General features: G+C 42.8%; 1 protein-coding gene across 8 annotated transcripts in view; it reads right to left on the bottom strand.

The window, feature by feature from the left end:
- The window catches only part of fli1 (Fli-1 proto-oncogene, ETS transcription factor), a 34,906-nt gene extending 13,567 nt beyond the window's left edge, over positions 1 to 21,339 (bottom strand). The window contains exons 1-5 of one of the 8 annotated variants that reach the window (XM_075473846.1): positions 21,036 to 21,339; positions 19,109 to 19,221; positions 10,211 to 10,422; positions 9,754 to 9,905; positions 7,740 to 7,943 (exon numbers count right to left, since the gene is read on the bottom strand). In XM_075473846.1, the coding sequence (XP_075329961.1) occupies positions 7,740 to 7,943; positions 9,754 to 9,905; positions 10,211 to 10,422; positions 19,109 to 19,174 (634 nt within the window). In that variant the 5' untranslated portion in view covers positions 19,175 to 19,221; positions 21,036 to 21,339. Of the gene's footprint in view, positions 1 to 7,739; positions 7,944 to 9,753; positions 9,909 to 10,210; positions 10,423 to 14,147; positions 14,339 to 14,539; positions 14,712 to 19,108; positions 19,222 to 21,035 lie in introns of those variants that run through there. The other 7 variants (XM_075473848.1, XM_075473845.1, XM_075473847.1 and 4 more) reach the window with 7 other exon arrangements.
- Between the last annotated feature and the right edge of the window lie 1,975 nt (positions 21,340 to 23,314).

The raw sequence follows: 23,314 nt of genomic DNA, 5'->3' as shown, positions 1-23,314 counted from the left end.
ATTTGGTTTAGAATATGTGATCTTGAAGAATTTGGGTTTTAATCCTGATATATTTGTTTAAAGGAGGCTGAGATTCAGAGTAAACCGAGGGCACAAAAAGCTCAGAGGGTTTTACAGCAGCCAGCAGGTGGCAGCACAAAGCTCAGCTCCATTACTATCAAACTGCACCATGTAACCTCTTTTCATCGTGATGCTGTTTTGTGTTTGGCAATAATAGAAAAGAAAAATATGGCGAGTATATCTAGCCTAAAAAAAAAGCAACTACAGAACACACTCGATCCTCTAAACGTTGGGGAAATTATGGAGCCTCTCAGCGTTTTCACTCCAAGTGCCACTCCTGGGAGGCGAGAGTCCTCATATGGCTGCCTATTCATTTCACCTTATGGTGCAGAACTCTGCGCTGCATTCCTCCACTTACACAGGCACCCTGGGCGGCACCAAAATGCTCTCTTAATTTTAGCTGCCCCCAGGCATAAATCAGCGAGTGGAAAAACAGACCCAAAAATGCACAGAGAAAACACAAGAGCAGTTACTACATGGAGAGTGTATCGAAGATTTAGCACTCAGACTGCTGAGCAGGGAGGACACCTTTTCTGAATGGAGCAATTTGAAACAAACTCTTAAATACAACGTGAAATAAATAATCCTGTAGGGCTGGGGTGTTTCTTTTTTAGATTCGATCCAGAATTTTTTTCTTTTTTTTTTTTTTAACACAACATCCAGTGCCGCTGGTAGTGGGGCCCATAGTGGCAGACTATGGTTCTGTTTTTTTTTTTTAAGGGGGAGGCAGGGGGAGAGGTTGAAGAGTGGGGTGCTCCACAAATGTATTCTAACCTCCCAACACCCCACCCCTCCTAGTTTTACCTACTCCGTGGCACCCCCAAGGCTCTGGGTCTAGTTTAGAAAGCTGGGGGCCTTAGAACAGGGGAGCCATTGTATGAGGAAGGGTCCCTGCACAGCAATCAAACGCAGCTCCCCGTACAAAAATAATTCCACACGCGGAGTGTAAGCAAAATGAGCCACCAAAGCACTGTCTTTGGAATGAGGGAGAAAGTGTAAGAAAAGATGAACAGACGAGGAGTGAAGGGAGGAGGAAGGGGCTGTTAACCCTTTTCCTACTGTGTGCCCCATATGTGGGCTGACCCAGACAGGCAAACAGGCAGCATTGCAGAGAAAACCTCAAACCATCCCACAGAGAAATTCAGGACTGCTGCACGGCAGAGAGTGAGAGTGAATGAGACAGAGGGAGAGACCACAGCTGACTGCTCGGTGGAGGCAAGTCTTGGCAGTGCTGCCTATTTGTTTGGACGGCCTCTTCCTCTCTCAGAAAACAAACATGTCCCGGTAATCTGACAGCACAGTGGGAGGACTGGCCAGTGTTCAGCCTTTAAGACCCTCACTCTCCCTTTGCCTCACTGGTCACATCTGCTTAGAGTCTGTTAGATTACATAACATCCACAAACAGTTTTCTTTTCTCTCCTTCCTATGACTGATGGGTCTTTTAAGAGCCTTGTTCCCCAATTTCACATGCCCATAATATTGATAGATATTTGTTCAACATTGTGTTGGACCCCCAGCAGCTTCCCGCTGTTTGTTCTGTGAAGCTATGGGATACAGTTGCTTGCAACATGTGGTCTGAGCTTTGTCAGCAAACTGACGGTCACCCAGTTTTCAATGTCTTGCCACCTAAAAAGGGGTCACATGGGCTTCGGCCAGCTTTTTAATGCAAAAGGACAAAAGTCCACGGCACTCTCCCACTACCTGTCTTTAGATCACAAACTGTATCCCATATTATTGAAAAAGTAACTATGTCCCCCTTACAAGTTTAAGAAGAGCTTGTTGCAAAACTGAGACTGATATATGACATTTGGAAAGCATCTGAACACGTATTCAACAAGGCTAATGATCCAAATTCTGACCAGGTCTCCAGCACTTGTGTAAGGCAAGAAAGAAAAGTCTGCAACACCAAAAATGAAGCCAAGTGCATTGTGCCAAAAACTGTGGTTCCTCAAATGGTCACTCAAGGCTGGCTCCAAAAAGGCTGCCCAACTTTACAGCAGGAATAAAAATGTTTACAACCTGCTACAAAATTGGTTTTGGTCACAAAGGTTAATTTCCACATTCAAGACAGCCGTAAAGGAGCTGAATTTCAGTCCAGCTCCAATTCTGTAAAGGCCTAAGTTTATTTATAACTAAGGATGTGGCTGCTTTGAGTGACAATTGACACAACAGGCATGCAGATGATAATTTTGATTTTAAGTCAGATCTATTGGTTGCACTTCACTTCTGCCTCCAAAAACACAAGATATTCATGGCCAAATGAAAAACTTGAGGCTTCAAAATACATGTTCCACTACTCACTTGGTGACGTAATAGGACTATGCCATATTATCAGCATTTGGCACAAGACTGGCCTGCCAATGAATGGAAATATATGTGGCAAAACTAATGTGAATCCTTCAATAATTTTCTGGTTAACTCAGTGTACCATCAATGTTGAAGGAGCAAAATAACTAAGGCTAATAAGTTTTAATAGAATTACTGAATCCTGCTTTTGTAATCTTTCTGCTTTTTTTTTTTATATACCTGTAACACATTACAAAGTGATGCATTACGGGCCAGCGGTACACTCAATGTTTAAGTGGAGTTGGAAAAAAAAGGGGAAAATTAAATGCTGATCTGTGACTGGGCATACATCTGAAATTCAAATGGACACCACACACGTCTCACACCCACCACACTACTTCCTTCCAAGCAAGTTATAATGCCGAGAACCGACAGAACTGGTTGTTCGTTTCAAGGCCTAAACTAGACAGATGTGCGCTGATGTTAATGCAGTTAAACAAAAACTTTTAGTTTAGAGGCCGTGGCAGATGGATAGATGGACATCGAGAGTGACGTTGACACCGGGACTGCATTCCATCTCTTACCAACAGCAAACACAGGCCTCATTAACCTTGCCCTCAAAGAGCGGGGTGTTCATGGAAATACAGTGTTGTGTATGATGTGTAGTCATGTGTTGGAAAGCAAAAGTGTTTATTGCATTATGAAGCACACTTTTAGAGCAGACCCTCTTGGAAGCCATTTATAGTTGTTAAAATTGCCAGCAACAGTTATAACAAATTGTTGAACTCTGCTTCTTTTCTCACCTTCACACATCTGGATAATGGCTGAATGAAGTCGGAGTTACTTTCAGATTGTCCATTTCGGAAAGTTACAGAAGTTTGCAGCACTGCCACTTTCAATGTTGAAAATCGCCCCCAGAGAGGAGTTTCAGAGACTTTAAATCACCCAGTAGATACTTCTGTTAGAGTATATTTGCACTTTAACAATACCCAAACCATAGTTCATGTTGGCATGACCACAATATTACCCTTTATCTGAAAAAAATGTACAGACAGGTGACAAACCATATGCTCCCAGAACAACTGCTGCAGTTTACAAGTGTCTGGATATCTAATGGAAGGAGGATTTCACTAAAATATATCCTCTCATTTCTTCTTTTGAAGATGGTGGTGAAATCGAAACGTCCCACAGATGTTAGGTTTGGCTGAGAACTGTAAAGGGCATACATAGCTAATTGTCTTCAAATTATATTTACAAATCCATCCAGTGACCCTTTATGGTTGAAGGATGGGGGAGACCATGAGAACAGAGATGCCAACAGAAAGCGAGCCAAACCCCAGTGGACCCCGCACAGACCCCCAAAGACCATCCAAATAACCCTCTTTGTATTTTGTATCAGCAAAGAAAGGTGAATAAAATATTAGTATGTTTTTGCAGCAATAAGTAAGTAATAAATAGATGAATGTCCAAGTCAAAGCATTATCAGGTTGTATATATGTTTGTATATTTGTTTTTTATTATTCTATTTAATTTATTTCCTTAAAATCTTTCATGAAATAGGCCTGTGAAGTGTTTTATTGCTCTGTTTAAACAGTATTTAGTGTAATTTTACTAAATGTTTAGCTGACAAAAATGATGGAAACCAATTTTACAAGTTCAATGTTTGACTAATATCTGAATCATATATGCATTGTCTGTACATCCATTGGGCTTGGGTTTATTTGTACTCTTTAATTTACTTCTTCTGCTCAAGGGTTGTGGTAAGGGAATCATCTTATCCGAGAAGAGCAAGACAAATGTTTTATAATTCTAAAAGATATATCTTGATACATAAAAGAAGAGTCTCAAAAGACACAGAGCCCCCAACAGATGTATCGTCTAGAGAGTGGGCTCACCAGGAATGAATTCCAAGGCCAATTTCTTTCCCTTGGCCTGGTCAAATGTTCTGATTTGACCCTTTATTTGTTACCCATCTGTATTAGTCACACACAGGTATTGTTGGAAGAAACAATTTTCACTCTAAATGTTAGCTTCCAAGAAGAAATACTACCTCTAGGAATTTATCCTCAATTAAAGTCGGGTTCATCGCTGTGCTCAAATGAAAAGTATCTGCTTATGACCCGCGTTCATTGTCCACTTACGTTAATGCGATATGCACATAAATTCTTGTCGTGCTAAGTGTCTGAACCCCAGCAGTCAAGTGAGCAGCCGCAGACTGCTTCCTAATGGTGGCTAACAGCAGACAGCTAACAGTAAAGGGCACCGGGCCAGGCCGTTGAGCCCCTCTGCACCAGTGATAATCTGCCAATAGAAAGAACTAATGCAAAGGGAGCTCAATAAAAATGTTGTGAGGGGAGAAATGGGAGAGAGGGAGAGCAAGCTCTCCAGACCTCCTTTTTCCCCTACTCAGCCTGCGAGCCCAGATGTTTATGGTCTGTATAAACTATTGAGGGCTCGAGAATGTCCCCCCACTCTGAAGCAAGCAGCAGCAGCAGCGCAGAAGCCCAGACTTATCACTCTCCCTCTCCCTCTCAGTCTTGACTCCCTCACTGTAAATCCATCCAGGCACACAAGCAATGGCGACAGCTGGGAAACAGAACTATTGCTATTCTCCAACTGCACTCAATCATATCCATCTCAAACCATTTCCACACACAAAAACCTTTTTTTTTCCCAACTTCATCTTATAGCCGTTTCTCACGTTCACAACCTCCTGCCTGTGTCCTAAAATAACTACTGTGTAATGTATCTGTAAAGGACGTATTCCTTTTTTCAGCCTCTACGATTATGTTTCTTCAGATCTACAGATCAGCTCTCAGTTTTCTGTCTTGTTAAACTCCCATCTGTCTTCTCCCATCTCTTTCCCTGCTTCTGCATCTCTGCGTGTCAGAGGATCCAGTCTCTGGCTGTCTGAGGTTTGTTGCTCTGCTCGGCTTCCAGCACATGTGGTATCAAACCGACCTACATGGGTGCGATAAAGCAAACAGTCCGTGGTCCCTCCCTGACAGACTAATTTGAACAAATTCTCAAATTGCACCCCAAATTGAAAGCACATTGGGGTGTGGGCGGCCATCACTTACAGAAATCTGGATAAGTGACCAACAATGAGGACAAAATAATGCACAAGCAACTACCCTTGTTACTGTAAGCAGCTGGGCAGCTCGACAGATGTTCAGCTTGTACCTGCGGTTGAACCAGTGTGGGTGTCTGAGCAGCGTTTCTGCACATGACGTGGCAGCAGTGTTTTGTTATGGTATGGCTGTAGGGTGGGGAAGTGTATCCCTGCCCTTCGCTAAGTGTACACGCGGGGCTTAATGACGCCGAAGAATGGTAATCAGAGGTTCAATAAACAGAACCAAATGCACACATGGTGCATGCAGATGTGTATGAGATGATGATGATTGGGCCATCCATTTTTTTGGAGGAGGATTGGGGGCAATACATAAAAGTAGTGAATGGGGTTAGAGGACGAAATCACATGACCTACAATCACTAATACTTCCAGGGGCTTGGCTCAGCCGTTCTCTTTTCTCTCCCTTTTTTGCATTCTGGAAGCTCGCCTGAGCTCCAGCTCTCATGAGAGAAGCCAGAGGTCTATTTTCTGGACAGGGCTACTCCTCGTCTATGATTGTGTTTGTTTGTTCTGTGGGGGGAGAGGAGAGAATGGCTTTAGTTTCCAAATCATCAGCCCTGCAGGGTCTACATAAAGCTTCACCCTGCCTTTTCTTCCCTCTCGTCCTGTTTTTCTGTCTTCCACAGATGAGCATTTACCGACATGTGTCCACTTGCCCTTAGGCTCGGAGTGTTAATATGCGCTGCTTGCATCTCAGAGAGCTACTCTCAAACAGGTCACTCAGCCCTGGTAAAGCAGCATTCATATTTTTGATTTGTGGAAAGGGATCCAAGAATTTCAACAGGCAAGTGGGGAGGATTCCCGAAGATATATTTTCTGTCTCCAAAAGACACAAAGCCTAAAGAAAAAAAAGTAAAAAAATTGCAGCGATGGGTAGAGTCGTGATGCGGCAAGCCTAAGCAGGGCTAAGTCCCGCAGTCGTAATGAAAACTGCTCTGCAAAGTGTGCCCAGCGGAGGTCAGACAGATCCACCCGCTGCAGCGCAGCACAATGAGGCTGTTATACTCACGGCAAGCATCGCTCTCTGCCCAGACACAGTGCAGAGAGAAAACTGTTAACACCCACAAAACACAGTTCCCATTACATCACATCAGGGTCCATCGCAATTTTTTTGAGAGAAATGTTAAATTAAGTTGAGCTAGCAGTCACTCCACCCAACGTGCTGTCATGATACTCTGCGACCGCAGCTGAAGAAACTCTCACTATTCAGAGGTTCCGAATCTAGAGGACTGAAAGACGGGACAAAGTGTCCTCTGGATGTGCAACAAAAACATCAGTCGGGATTTGTTCGGTTCAGACTCTTTGGTATAGTGTTTGAACCAGCCACTGTTGTGCATTCAAGCCGTAGCCACGCCAGATGTTACAACTTATATCAAAATGTCATTTGCATACAGTCTCAGAAAACTGGGCTTCGTTCCTCTACAGACACATATGAGGCAGGATTACACCGAGGCACTCTTCAAAGGTAAGAGGCTCGCATTTAGCTGCCTCCATTGCAAATTGAAGATCGACTTTCTTTGCTGTGCTGAAATGTGCAGGCCAAGCTCAATTCCTGAGGCAATGCACCTGGGCTTCATCTTTCTGTGGACCATGTGGAATAAGCCACTGCAAAGTGTAGTGGGGGGATGTAGTCGATGGTTATCTCGAGAGGGAAAAAAAAAAAAGCTTCTTGGTTTCCACGTCTCTGCTTAAGACGGTTACCCATTATCAAGACATGAGTTCCAGTAAAAGCAATTTCATTGTTTATTGTCGGTAACATGAATATGGTGTTTTGACAAAAGAAGAAGTGTGATGTTGCTTTCTCGGGCTTGGCAACCGAGGCCTATCTTACGCTCACTTCTTCTGCAAAAGAAGAGAAAACATATGTATGAAAAGAGGCCAGTGCCTTAAGTTGATTTTGACTTCCATTTTCTGGCAGATGCCAAAAAAAAAGAAGAGATGCCAGCGCAAAAACAGCCAAATGCACCAACAAGTACTCCAATCCAAACGACCAAACAGGTCATTTGTTCAATCTCTTAAATACAACCCATAAGAGCTTCTGCTCTCATGACCACGAGTGGTTGTGTATTCTTTGAATGTATTTAACAGAAGTTTGTTATTGCCGACATATATATAATTTTTCTCTACTTTTCTGCTCTCTTCTTCATCAATCATCTAGCAAAACTCGTCCTGATTAGGTATCTGTTAACTGATTAGCATTGCTCCATTTGACCCCCCCCCCCCCTCCCCCAACCCCTTAGTTTGCACAAAGTGGACTTACTTTCCCTGAGGTAATTGAGATGAGAGAGAAGCACTTCTGCGTTATACATGGTGGTGAGTCGGAGGAAGTCATCTTTGCTCATCTTGCAGAGCTCCTTGCCATCTGTGTTTTGAAACATTGCTGTGTCAATCTCTAACAGCCCGTACTCCTTGATGGCCCACTCTAGCCACTGACGCACGTGGTCCTGGGACCACAGTGATGGGTCTGCAGGAAGACAGAAGAAGAGAGAGTGGAAGTTTATTGACTACAAAATGCCCGGTTATGGACACTCAGGGAAGACAGCTGGGAAAGTCTCACACTTCACGTTCAGTGAAGGGAGGTGGAGAAAAGAGCAGATTCAAAGTTAAATTCAGTAGGTATCAGGTCGAGATGGTCAGAATAATAATTAACTTTGAGGTTTTTTTTTTAAAACATCTGGGCAGATTTGACCTGTGGGGAATGCATAATTTTAATTTTTAGTTACATTATGAAATCACATACAATTCAGACTCCCCTCCTGAGAAATTGCTGCAAAACGTTTTGTTTTTCTTTGACCAATACGGCCGTAAAGTCAGCTAAGAAAAACACACACACTTTTGCAAAATGTTGCTTTGCCAAACTCTGCACTGCAAATTTGGGAAAACCAAACCCAAATCTTACCCACTTGTCGTTAAGGACAGGCATCTAGAAGAGCCGCTATAAGGCTAATAGATGAGTGGGCATTGCATCAGTTTAGGGGTAACATTTAAAAATCCTTTAAAATGGAAAATTCACCAAGGCTCCATTCAGTTCTAATTAAATGAATTACATGCGCTCATTATTTGGAAAATACAGTCTTTCTCTTTAGCTTGCTGGCTTATGAGTACCAGTGTAATCGACTTACATGTTGAGATGACTTTTCAGGCTTTAACCCTGAAACAGCACTTGTTACTCCCTGAACGGTATTATTTCTTCTGCAGAAAAAAAACTGCAATGAAGCAATAAATTAAATAGGTCTGGCAGACAATCATAGATCTCTCTACCTGCGTCTGTTCAAGCGTGCTCCCATGGCTGACATAAAACACAACAGAATAAGGCTTTAGCCCATTAACCAGCAAAGTAACTGCTAAACTCGAAAAAAACAAAACTTTACAGCGTTGTTAAAATCATACCAAACTGGGGAATGATTCTGACTGAATATGAATGTAGTCAAACAAAAGACAAATTTATAAATATACAATGAAGATTGTTATTGTAATGTGACAACAAAGTCACACAAGAAAACTCGGAAATGGGTAAGTTTCTCCACATATCCAAAATGTGGCAGTGTCACGATGAAGGTCCAAAATGTTGTTTGAAGGTGACCGCTTTCAGTGCCTTTTTGTTTCATATCGTGAAGCGCTCCGGCAGAGTGATGCAAACCTGTAAGTTTACGATAATTGAAATCTAAACCTAGCTTGTTGCTCGTTACAGAGTTTAGAGGCTTTTGTTTCCTCTAGAATTAAACCGTGTCCTCTGGAGCTTGTAAAAGTTGTCTCCCAGAGGTTTTTAGTCTACAAAGAGGCTCATATTTTATTAGATGGGTAAGATAAATAAGAAGGTAAAAGGCCACGATGGGCTTCAAAAATATCAGCAGTAAAATCTTCAAAAATCAGTTCTGAAACATACTTGGAGCCAGTGCAAGGAGGCTAAAACAGAAGTAAGGCGCTCTCATGTCTAACTCTAACAAGTCTACTCTAGTTTCATCAAATGTTTACTGAGTTGCATTAACTTTGAATAGTTGTGCAGAGTCACATCTGTTTCACTGAATGAAAAATGTAACCGTGTTACAGTTTGGAGAGGACACTCGAGGTGCGTTTTTTAAGCACGCCTGACAGTATCCCTTCCTCATGTCAAAATCTTGAAAGGCTGATGTAGGCACAGAACAATTTTCTGCCCAGAAAGTGTAGCTATTTGCCCCATTTCTGAGTCTTTATTGTCAAGCAGTTACACATTGCTCCCTGGACCATTGTCAACATGTTCCATTGTGGTTTAAAAGTGCACGGAATGTTCCTACCTGCAGGTACAATGACTCTCCGCTCATTGGTGGTCATGTTGGGTGGAGGAGCGCTCTTCTCATCCATGTAGTTTCCATAGGTCATCTGAGATGTGTCATTGCCCCCCACCAGCTTATTACATTTGCCGACACTGCAGTCCACGGGAGACTCCCTGCTGCACAAACACATACACACACACACACGTACCGTAGTTGTAAAAACATTATCGGAAGATAAATTGGGTGTTGTTGAGTTTTCCGTCCAGCAATTGACTTTGGCATCAGATATTTAAGCCCTACGCTTTCCTTGCCAAGTACATCAAAGATTAGAGGCAAAATTTCTGGTTAGTAGCAACAAAGAAATAACCTGATGAATGACAAATGACAACAGCAGAGGCTCTCTAATGTGTGTAACTAAGATTAATAAAAAAAAAAAAAGAATTGCTATAAAACACAGTGACTGGTTGTTGCCTTGTACCTGGATCCGTTCATGTGCTCATATTCCCTCTTGACATTGACCCGCACAGGCTGGTTGATCCACTCCTGCTGTGGGGGTAAGGGGTTGATTTTGTGGGTTTGGCCGTAGTCCTGTGTGCCAGATGCAGTCATGTCTGTTTTGGGGAGAGGGGCAGCAGCAGCGTATGGTGGCTCAAATAAGGACTGGTCTTCACTCACCACTGATAGCGCCTCCTGGAGGAGAAGGGAACAAATATTTGGTATGTCTTTCTCAATTCACTATGGAAGTGCGAGCAATTCTTTTAAGATATTTTTTTAACATGCCATACCACAACATCAAAATCAGAATACACCTTGTAATGATCACTTCAGACTTCAGGAAATAAGCTTATCTACATTTTGTCAGAAATGTAGTTTGGAAACCGCTATGTTGAGCCTGAGAAGATGCAGATGAGCACCTCTATAGCTCTCCAAATGGTCAGCTTTAAAGGTGTGCGCAACCAGATATCAACCAGTATCTATCCGGTAATCTAACTCTCACAAAGTCAAGCAAATACAACTCAAGTCTCTGATTTGACACTACCCAAAAACTCGTTGAGGTCAAATTTGAAATCTCTTGTGTATTTTTGTTTACAGCAATTATGTGCAGTTATGGGTCATATCACAGTCTGGCATCCTCAGTAGTTTGTGTACACAGCCTGTGCAGCAACTGTAGCTTCCTGTTGATGTTAGGAGGACTTCAATCATGCCCACGGTGGGGTCAGAAGATAAGATGCAACAGGCGTTTTGGTTTACTCACAATACAATCTAATACATATGGTAGCCAGTAAATACCAGGTAATTTCAACTATAACAACAACAACAAAAAGGGGCTTCCAATTCTTACTTAATACAACATTGCAATCTTCTGTAATTCCTTAGGTGTAATTATTTCCTCTTATGATCAGTAGCCTATTGTTATATTTTCCCTGGACTCCCACTTCGGCCCTGGAGTGACTGCCTTGTCTGACTGTTGGGCCTCCCTCCACAGAGGAAGACTCAACAGAGGCAGGGGGTCACAGCTACACTGACCCTTCTGCTGTGGCTCAGCCGGAGCAATGTAAGTTTATTAAAGAAAACAAACGCAGAAACTCACAGAGCTGGCCAAGATATTGTGTGGTTTTGACATGCGCCTTGTGTAATATCTTGATTGCACTTGACGGGTTGGATTGGAACATACAGCCCAGATCTGTGCCCATCGTGGCCTTTTAGCTGGCACACACTGTGTATACTGCTTAACAATGACTTTTGTCTCAACTGTTCCATTTGTCATTGTTCAAAATATTAAAACAAAAAAGCAGTTTAAAAAAAAAAAAAAAAAACAAGAAGCCAAAATATGAAGGGAAATATTAGCAGTGCAGGCCTTTGAGGATTGGACCCGGTTCTGATATACATCTGGATCTGATAGGATCTGATGGCACAGCTTAGACTGAGACGTGTCTAATCCCAGAGGACTGACTTATTTCATTCCAGCAGCATATCTGCTTCAGGGGGAAAATGCTATTTGTTATTCATTTATCAATATTTTCAACATGTCGCCGTTCCTTTTTTTAAGGAAATATCTCTATATAAAAACATATGAATGAAATCCTCATGATCTAACAAGACTACAGCACTTTTCCTCTCAAAGATGTCGTACAAATGAAAAGTTTTCACCGTTTAAAAGACAAATGTTCCATTGGAACCTCTGGATATTTACAAGAATTTGCATCTGATGTAAACAATCACACACGCACTAAAAAAAAACACACTTTTCCAAATTTTTCTTTACCTTTACTGAACACAGTCTGTGTGTCCCAGGCTTTCTTCGCAGTAAACTCAAACATAACCACAGAACTTTAGACAATCATAGATAAAGAAATGACTCAGTGCTGGAAACTGCTAAAAGTGTGGATGATATAATGCTTTTTCATAACGTTTTGGTTTCATAACAAATAGAAATCAAACTAAAGTTTTTAGTGCTGCCACTCTTTGGGTTAATGGGTTGAAGAAAAATAAAAGCTGAACTTCTCCAGAGAACTGCCAGAATTAGCTTTTTCCAGTGATTTCATCAGAGGATCCATCATAGTCTGAGCACTGGCAGCAAGACGTGCTATCTGAGTAGAGCACAACAGCTAGTCTGTGGATGATAAAGTGTAAACGAGTGAGGGAATGTCTCATTACAGCCTGATAAGGGCTTTGTGAACTATTATGACTGTTGCAAACTATATTTAAACTGACATATCAGCCTCTGCAACTGGGGCCATGATTGGCAAGTGGTGTGTGCCTATCAAGATTGCAGTAATTCTTTCTTCTTTTTTTGAAAAAAAAAAAAAAAAACGGAGCTCACCACTTCACAGTGGGGAGGCTGAACGGCTGACAGAGCAGTGCCATTTTGCTGTGTTTTCTTTCCAGTATCTTCAAGGAACACAGAAAACGTACCACCACTGAGCGCAAACGGGCAGTTACAGTTAGTTTTCTGTCTGTCTCACACAGTCAGGAGATGATTCCTCATATCTGTGATGCTTTGGAGATATTATGTAATACCGTATTATTCTTCCCAAAACATTAATGAAATCCATATTCTATTCATACTGTGTGTCTTTCAGCGCCGCCCCTGACAAATGGGGAAAAAACAGCTGATAAATCAGCGTTCCTGGGAAGCCATTATAAGCATTGTGTGAGTGTGACACCTGCTGGGAGCCACCTCTGCTCTGTTTACATCAGCCAAGTCAATCTCCTCAAGTGCGTCACGACGCGTCTGGACAAGACTGGATACAAGCAAAAGCTCCACATCCAGACTACACGTGTATCTGTTTGGCGTTCACACACACACAGCCACTCTAGGAGGAGGCTGGAGTCACCCATGGGGTAATGGAGGGTGGTAGGGAGCGAGGGTTGGAGGGGGGCATTCCTGTCCTTTGTTTAAGGAGGAAGAGGAAACCTGTCAGGAAAAGATTGTGTAGAGCAGGAAGCTCTCATGGCTAGAGAGTCCTTCCTTTCTTTTAGCGAGCATGAATGCAGCTCGCAGCCAGTCATTTATACCAAGGGATTCAATTATGATAACATTAACTGTCACAACTTCTGCTTTGTTACAGAAATCTAAGTTGAGGAAGTCACATCCTCCTGTAGCATGGCATTCGCCCCCTCCTCTCAGCGCATAACAAAGCGATCCTGTGAGAGATGAATGACGGGATTGGAGTGACCATGGCTGTTCGTAGCCTGGCATTTCTGTCTGGCCAACGTTTACACTCTTCCAAAAAAGCTCACACCACACCCTGCTGCCGCAAACGAGCTGCTTTAAATTTCCAAAATAAAACAAGTCGCTTAGCCTCTCAGCAACAATAAGAGAAAATATAGCCACTGCACACTCCTGAGCTTACACTTGTTAAGTGGAGGACACAGGCTGAACACATCGCGGATGGAAGTAACGGGGACTTGCCATTCAACATCTGGTGGCTGCTGCAGCCGCAGCCATAATGCATCTGGAATTCGAGTGTCGGGAGCCAGTAGCCGATGTTAATGCAGACCAGGGCTCAGCCACTACCAGCGTGCCATTTCAAAATAGCTGTGTAACTATATAAGGAGCAAGCCAGTGTATCATTGTGAAGCTTTGCGGTTGAAAGTGTTGCAAACTGTGCAGTTGCCGCACGGAGTTACCAAATGACAGCTTTCCTTAGAGTTTGACTAAACTCTCTGTGCGGCAGCGGAGGGACGCCAGTTACAACAATCAACAAAAACACACAGAAAATGACGAATTCTTTCAAAAACCATCGCAGTTTCCTGACCCACGACACGATCCTCGGACTGAGCCGGGCGATGTGCCACACTGCTGTTGCGCAGCTCGACACATCGTATCCAGCGGTACATCCAGAAATGGCTATTGCTCAATTCCCGCTGCCCACACAAAACCAAAGCCGTTGGACTCACGGATTACTTACATCTATAAGAAAGTTGAGTCTGATCAGTTTTATCTCGGACAATCAATAACTCATTCGTGCCTTTCCAGACGTGCGTAATCGTGCGCTTGGTCCCCAAAATCCACAACGTGACTCTGATTTCGCCTTGAATCCACGCAGCGTCTCCTCTCAACCAGACAGTCTTTTTTTTTTTAGAAAAAGGAGAGAAGTGCTTTCAAAGAAAAGAGAAAAGGAGGGAAATCTGGTTACCGCTTTTAGACCGAGAGAAAAAAGGCACTCATCGTCGTCAGATTGGAGGTCCCAGTTCTCAGACGGACACAGAGGAGCATTTCAACCCATTGCTTAAAAAAAGGAGGCGCAACTCCGACAAAGCTGTCTCCCACAAAGTCATACACCCCGCTCTCCACCCTTACCTTAATAGTTCCGTCCATTTTGCGCAATTTTCAGCGGACCCTGACAATATTCCAAACATGACACGCTCCTGAATTAATTCCAGTCCCCGGTATGCGGCGGAGAGAAAGAGACACTTTTACCGGATTGAGTTTTTTCTTTCCTCTAAATTTGGGAAGTGAAGTCACCACTGTTGAGAAGGTTGAGAAGGAAGCTGTGTGTCACCGAAAGCCCTGCCTTCAAAAAAAAAAAAAAAAAAAAAGGAGAAAAAAAAAAAAAAAGCAGGATACTGTCCCGGAGAGATAAGCAGGGAAAACAATTGAGTGTTCGCTCCGCTATGTTTTTCTGCTCGGAAATATTTACAGGATGGCTGACTGCGTTGTGCACAGCCTTTGCTGTGTGGCTGCTGCGGGGTACTGTTTTGTGTGTATTCTTTCGCAGTAACGTCACAGATGGTGTGGAAGGGTTTACTATTTTGTCCGACTTCTGAATTATGTCCGCACACATTTAGCAGAGGTTCTCCGGGATGAAGTTTACCGTCGCGGGGCACACTAACTTATGTGATTTAATCTTTTAGAGCGCTTTCGGCTCACGCCCACGCTCCAGACTTGCATCTGACCATGCCTCCATCCCTCTGTAAATCACAGTATTCGCAGTTTTGTTCTATATTTCACTGCGAACGCTATACTTTTCATCCTTGCATTGTGGACAGATGTTTCACTCAAACGCACCGTTGCTGGAGCTAAACATCAAAACAGAGGAGAAAACTGAACACCTACGGCAGGAGCTGGTGCGGTGTCGTCTTTTATTCTTTCTTTCTTTCTTTCTTTCTTTCTTTCTTTCTTTCTTTCTTTCTTTCTATCACAACTCCTTATGAAGCGTCTGTGAAGTTTTCCTGAGACGCCATCAATAAAATACAAGTATTCAGCTCTTAACCGCAAAATAATCTGACAGTCTGCGATACATGTGCGCGTCTGCTGCCCAGCAAAAGACCAAATAGATGGAATGCGGGTTGAATCAACAAAAACACACCAAAGAAGACTATTATTGTTATTATTATATCTATTATCATTATGATTTAATAGCAGTGCTAATGCCCTCCCTCCACTCGCTTGAACCTCTAAAAGAAATCTCATAATCCCCACCCCCACAAAGGTACCCCCCCCCCCCCTCTCTCTCTCTCTCTCGCTCCCTGTCTGCCCCTATGAAATTGCTCTCATCAATTCAAGCACAATTTCAGTGCAGATGCAGGACATGGGGCCAGATCTGAACGTGACCAGACCAAAAACACTGCAAGAAAAGTCCCCCCCATCCCCCGCCATGACTAATCTATTCTTACATTCAGCATCTCTCCAGACAAATTAACCACTTAGCCAACACATCTAACTAAGTAATCATTTAGATCAGGATTTTAGTTTTTTTTCCCCTCTTTTTCCTGTTTTTCCTGTTTGAGGAGCCCACATTAGAAAATATTGTTCATGTCACCAGAGCCAAGAGAAGCACAGGCTTTCGTCTTTTCAAAAAAGTGAATGCATTTCCAGATACGTGTAGTTGATGATAAGGACAATGAGCATTTTTTTTTTTTTTTTTTTTTTTTTTTTTGCAGCGTTGGGGTTCTGCCTTGGGGAAAGAGGCCTCTCGGTGGCCATACAGAGCCTGCGCCGCCGCAACGACTGACAGCATTGCCGGCCTGTCTGCTCTCGACATGGGGGTCTGGTGGAGCAGTGGGCCCCCACCCTTGGGACCACCACATCTGGATCCTGCTAAGGGTCAAGGCTTCTCCTGCCTGAGGCCAGTTCAGGCTCGTGTAATTAAGGGAGACACCTTGTTTAACTCTTCAGTGACCGACTTGGCTTCTTTTTTTTTTGTTTTTCTTGACATTCCAGCCTATACAGATCTTTTAAATTTATTCATCTGATATATATATATATATTTATTACTTTCAAATCTAAACGGGGTGTAGTATCAGTAACATATACACATTTCTGAAAAACAAACATAACAACAAAGATGCCGTGGTATGCTTCTTTGGATTTATGTGAACAGTTTCCAATGTTAAAAACCTGTTGACCTTTCATGAAAACCTTAAGACCAAATCTTTGGGGATGTTGTGCAAAATATTGAAATAGGTGATAGGAACAGGGGCCTCGAGACTATGTTATGCACTTCAAATGACACAAATGATCATCTGTGTTGATCAAATGATCAAGCATATTCACTTTTGACAGTCTAAGCAAATCCTACTAAGCTCACATTGCTACAGGACACCTCCCCTCCTCTTTGCTAAAATACCTGTCATCACAGACACCCAGCTTTTCAAGAGGGGGGGGGGGGTCTACCAGGATCATAATGAATACAGTGGTAACAAACATTTTGGAAGGCCAGTAAACAGATGCAAGTTGGTTTACACAGTGAACCACAGAACATCTGGCTTGACGCTGGAACTAGACAGCCAGACATTTCTTCTTACACCGCGAGCCAGTAGCTCCTCTGTCTCTCCGCTGGGGCAACGAGCCAGAGGTGGGCGGACACTTTGCTAAGTTTATGTTCAGCAGCTTTTCAATTGTTTGGGCCCATCCTTTTTTTCTATGGCGTATATGTAAGTCCGCTTGGACGTCGGGAAGTTTAGGCTTACAGCACACGTGTTTAGGTGTGCGTGAATAAGGTGAAAGTCGAGGGCTTTATACGTTAGAAGAAAAACATTTGCATTGCTGCTACCGAGCAGCCTCTGTAATAATGTAACATGCACTTTTTTTTTTTTGTATAACAAGTGTGGAACTGCCACAGCCAAACAATTTTTTTTTTCTATAAAGTCCCATTTTTACATGGTAGCGTTTAAATGTGTGAGGTGTTACATTTTTGAGGGTAAGCTGCTCCCTCTCTCACAAAGGCACCCACATGGAAACCTCATTTAGTCACTTCATAAAGTGGGAAAACATATATATTTGTATGTTACTGAGAGTTGCGAGAAAACTTTTTGCAGAGTGTTATTCCAACGGAAAGACAAACAACAACAACAACAACAACAACAAAACCTGCCCCAGTGCAGTGCATGTGAGCCCGCTAACGTTGCTGTTTATTAAACTGCAGACTTGTATTCAGATCATTCCTCCTCTCGGGCTATAAGACAGCCCGAGTCAAAATACTGAGGGCAAAAAGTGGAGTCTGCAGCACATATAAGCACGAACTGTCTGGCCCCTCGCTCTAGGCCATAATTAATTTGAGATTTATTTTTATTGGAGAGTTCCAGTCTCGCCTGGCCTTAACCAAACAAAACCAAATGTTGGGCCCGTGGACTCGCTTGAACGAGGAATATTTCTTTTGAATTTTGAATCGAGACGTCCCACATGCCGACCAAACATCTCTCTGAATGTGACTGAGCCTGTCAGTGCGGGCCAAAAAAATACACGCAATCCCAGAACCCCGGCAGCAGAGAGAGAGAGGGGGGGGGCTGCTTTAATAAGAACAAACTGAAATAATCTCGGTTGCAGTTCCACAGCAAATAATAAATAAAATAAATAATAAAATGCAATTAGATGGAAACACTCTAAAGTGGAAACTTAACTCCAGAGCTCACCTTTTTTTCTCTCTCACTGGCCCTCTGTCTTTTCTTTTTTTTTTTAATTATTTTTATTTAAAAAAAAAAAGCAGGCAGAAAGAGTCATTTAAGCTCGTATTTTCTCCTTAAACATTCCCTGCTATTCAACTCTCTCACAACAAATCAGGAATTGTTCGGAGCCCTGAAACGCGAAGTCTCTCAGCGGTGGCACAAACGCTGTGGCTGCATGAAAGGAGCCCTTATTCAAAGGGGGAATAAGTCTTCAAAACATTAGCGAGTCGCCCTTGGAAAAACACCTTGATTATGAAGATATTACCGTGGCTCGAATCTGCACAATGGCTCATTTTGATGAGGCACAATCCGAGCTGTCAGATAACTTTAAAAAACACACACACATATATATATATATATTAAGATGGATGCGAGCCAACATCACACGCATTCACTGACATTATATATTCATAAAGCCTATCGATAGAATATATAAAAAAGGAACATTTGATGGGTTCAGCTCCTCAGACGTGGAGCTGTTGCAGGTATTCCCGCTGCGCCACATGTGACGCGATGCAGGTTTTATGTGAAAACCAGATGTGCGCTGTTTGCTTTATTTACATTCTCGGGACCGTGGCGGGGAAGAGAGTCAGATTCATGACGTCAGACATGATAATGAGGCATAACAGCCCTTTTTTATTGTTCAATGATGAAAACTGCAAATCGATCTTGGTACTTCATATAGACCACGAGAGAAGCCGCGTGGCAACCGCAGCTGTAAGGTGTAAACATGTAAGCATTGTCAAGTCAAAGGCAATAACTCAGCGAAGTAACTGCACGACACATTTAAAACATATACCCATTTTGAAACTGTAGCCTAACGTTACAGTGGCGCAAAAAGCCCCGCGGACACGGTCGTTGACTGCTGTTAAAGAGTGTTTAAGGGGGAAGATGGCCTCCTGCATGTTACACGCTGGAAAAATCCCATCACAGCCTGAGTATCAATAATGGAAAAGACCTCAGTAAGTCCCTCCAACATTACCTGATTCAAGAGACGGTGGTGTCTTACCTTGACGTAAGACGACGTGTCAGGGACAGTTTGAAACATGTCTACTTGACAGACAGGCCCAGGGGTGCTCAGTATCCAAAAGGGCCCTGAGGAAAGCAGTGGTGGGGGAAAAATGATAAAAATATGATTATTATTATTATTAGGCTATTATTATTATTATTGAGACCGTCTTAGTCATCAAAGCCCCACTTGCTATGACTGCAAACATTCTGACACATTTAGCGCTCACATGGGTTACCACTTCCACCAAAGTAAAGGGAAAGTTCAATTTGCTTAATATCCCCCCACCACCACCACCACCATCACCACCACCAACCCCAGACGACCCCACCTCCCCAAACCCATGCTTAGATTCATTCACAAACCCCCTCGTTTCTTTCTTTTTTTTTTTTTTTTTTCTGTTTAGGTTTTTTTTTTTCTTCCAGCAGTGGTCTGCGGTATTAGATACGGGTAGGTTTTAATTACCGCTCTCTCTACATTTAACAGCACCAATAGATGGAAATTACACCAGTGACCTGCCTCTAACATGGATGAATTACTTCAAGTCGCCCAATAGGAGTTGTGCAGCGAGAAGAAGCAGAAGAAGAGGGCCCCATCCCCAACCCCCATCGCCGCCCCCCACTCCCCTAAAGCTTACCACATATTGAAACACTTTTCGCTTTAATAAGTGCAGCTTACAAAGTCTGGGGTGAAAGGGCACTTAGAGGACGGTGTTTTTAGTCCTTCCCTCCCTCTGCAATTATTACGGGGGGCTGAAGCATCACAAATGGCTGTTCTATAGACTGCGTGATAAAGCAAATGAGCCTTTATGGATGCCCGTATTGGCAGTTCTGGACGTATGCCATTAAGGTCCTGACAATCCCAGGGGGACATCTTTGTCCTGTTCAGTAGCACGCATGCTCCGACCTGTCAGGATTATATTCATACGCGTGTACGATCGGGCGCATTTCTCTCTTTCTTTCTTTGCGTTTGTTACACTTAGCGTTGGTCGTGAGTCTTTGTGATGTGAAGCCAACACCTGACAGGGCAATTCAAGGAAAAAAAGAAACAAAAACAACAACAAAAACGAACACACAAAAACTACACATTACTCGAGGTTTAAAAGCAACACGATTTCTGTTTTTACAGAACAACATGAAGTTGTTTTTTTTTTGGCAACCCCATTAATTCCTCCTGAGTGATAAATTAGCCACAGAAGGATGGTTATATATGGACGTGGCACACGGTTTAAATACCTGTAGGGGACCACTTTTTTCTTTTCTTTTCTTTTTTTCCCCTCTCGACTCCTTCATGCAAACGCAGTGCTCGCCTCATAAAGTCCCCCCCACCCCCCAAAATGCATCCAATTTCTACCCGGTAGAAAGGAGCATAGGATACGGCATCTGCAGCCAATTATGCAGAGGAGGACTGGTGAATAACGGCGTGAACCTTCCTCCGAGACAGCCCCGTGGGCAGGGACCCCTCTAGTGTTACATTTTAAGCATCTTACTTTGCTGTTATCCATCACAAAGGAGACCCAACTGATTTTTTTTTTTTAGCTAATGCGCGTTCAGTTTTTTTTTTTCATACATCCCCCCTTAAATTGAAAATGTGAGGAATTCCTATTCGATTTTTCGATTGTAAAACTCCGAATAAACTCAGCCCTTAAATACGTTGCAAGTCCGATGCAGTGAAGCTGAAACATTAACACAAACATTTAGGTGGAGGACACGCGGTTTCATGTCGAACTCGGCTACTTTCTTTTTTACCTTTTTGTTCTCGAATCAATCGAGGTGCAAATACATAATTTTTTCCCCCCAAGAAGCAGTAAAACAAGTGGTAATGATTTATCGCCCTGCATGCACACCGACGCTGCACCGTTTGCAGCTCGTTGGGTCAGTTTTTGTTGTTCCCCACTCACCTGTCTTTGTAGTCGCGCTCGTCTGATGGGGCTATTCTTTTTTTAGTTTTTTTCCCCCCGATTATTTTTGGCAAATCGCCCCCGGTCTAATTTCAAATAATTAGTCCCGTCCAGGCAAAGGCTTTTTTCCGATGATGATGACAGTGAGTTATTTAGAAAAAGGGGCGAAAAGGAGCGCCGCGTGTATGAATGGAAATGTCGGCGAGATGGGAAAGTCGCGACCAATGAGCGGCGAGAGAAAACCTCCCCTTTGCCTGCAGTGTGAGGCCACTGAACCATGAAATAAGGGGGAAAGCCGAGAGAGGGAGAGAGAAAGAGCGTCATAAATCTGATTTATAAAGTCCTCAGGTGAAGAAATGTGCCGATGAAAATGCGGCGGATATTTTTTTGGAGCGTTTCTCTGATTTCATTTAAACAGCGCTGCGCACATCTGAGCTGCAGTGGTAGCAGATTGACTGAGAAGCGCTCCAAGGAAACTCTGATTGTTAGTATGTTCACTTTCCAAAATTATATCGTGCAATGTTTGCTCATCGTGGAAGTTGGGCTCCACACACGCAAAAAAAATGTGACCCAGTGTGGATAATGTGGTATTGCTGGAAGACTGTGTCGAAGAAAAAAGATAATGGATGAATAATGGGAATTCGAGCTTACTTTAAACCCATGCACCTCATTTTTCTAATCATCATTAAGATTGTGCGCAGACATCCGTCCCTGTCCCTCTATCTGTCTATGCTGTGTCAGCTCCCGCAGGAACTCAACAGGAACACCAAATCCTCTGCAGAGGCTTTCTTTTTTCCTCTTCTTCTTTTCTTTTCTTTTCTTGCTCAGTTGACCCCACTCACTTCACTAACTTCATTTCCTTCACGTTGCTCCCCTCATCTTCGACCAGGAGTCCCCAGGAAAGGATGTGGGGCAATTCAGGCCGAGGAAAGTCGCCCGACCGTGGCAGTTTATAGCCTCATCAAGGTCGCTATTTCACGCAGAGCAACCAAAGTGAAACGAAGAGGTCGCCTGTAAATTTTCGCATTGGATGACCTGCAAGACGCGCAAAAGATCAGTGCGTGATCTCGAAATGGGACATTCCCCCCCTCATATGTTCTTCGCAGTATCCTTTCATTAAAAAAAAAAGTAACAATAAACATCTTTTTTTCCCAATCACAACTTCTTCATATTTTCTGCCTAACAGTGAATGTGAATGTGATGTACAGACCAAATAAGTTTGGAAACAAGTTAATTGAGACGGAATGAAAAAAAGGAGCACTGCATATTCTCTTTACAGTGTTGGTTCATCTGCTCAAAAAGGTCGTCTTTCAGCGCTGGCTAGACCTTCTGTTTGTTGCAGCGCTTCCTAACGCAATGATTAAGAACAACAACATGGATAATGGTGTTCCCAGCACTGAACAATGGACGGAAATCCCAACGTCCGTTTTACTGAAAAATGGCATTCACGCGCCTGCTGTGCTTGCCTTCCTCAGGATACCGTAGAATAAGTTTTCTAACACATTTGAGCAGCGACTATTGAAACTCTCAAAATGTTGGAGAAATGAACAAAGTGTGCCGTTAGAGCTCATATTAATACCAATGTCAACTCTTTTTTTTTTCTTTCTTTTTGACCAAAGGCAGCTTGTGATAAGAAACACCAGGTCCAAAAATAATAAACTTTTCTTTGTTGTTGTTTTTCAAAATTGGAATTAGAATTCAGAATATAATATTCTAACAGTTCATCACACCTTAGATCAAACCAAATCACTGAATTTATTGTAGAAGATAAAAAGGGTTTATTTATGGTTTAATGAGTAAATTGAGCCAGATATGTGACTGAAATACACTTTTCCATATTACATGTCCTGCAATAGAACAACACTATGTTAACTGATATCTAACAAAAAGAAGAGTGTTGACAAATTGACCTCTTTTGACTGTTTAAGCTTTTTAACATTGACTGCTTTGTCCTGTGTGGAAGCACCCCTCCCTTGTGTTTTCATAAGACGGCAGGGAAAGAAAAAAAAAGGCATCAGATCTTCAGTCTTACTGTTTCATCAAATCTTGCACCATCTGGCATTGGCATTAGACGTGGAATGTGGTTGTGAGATGATTGTGCCCCTTTGTCGATGGCTCACGCAAACATCTTCGGAGTTCAGCATCTATGCTTCAGTATCTCTGCAAACAGACTCTCCTTGTGTGCCTTAACACGAAGATATAATCCCACCCAACAGCAATGCCAAACTATCTGCCATCAGCACTTGGCCCACAAGCAGCTAGCTGCCAGTCTCTCCTCA

This window comes from Odontesthes bonariensis, chromosome 9, assembly GCF_027942865.1.
Source record: "Odontesthes bonariensis isolate fOdoBon6 chromosome 9, fOdoBon6.hap1, whole genome shotgun sequence".
Lineage (NCBI taxonomy): Eukaryota > Metazoa > Chordata > Actinopteri > Atheriniformes > Atherinopsidae > Odontesthes > Odontesthes bonariensis.
This window is presented reverse-complemented; position numbering and strand designations above follow the sequence as displayed.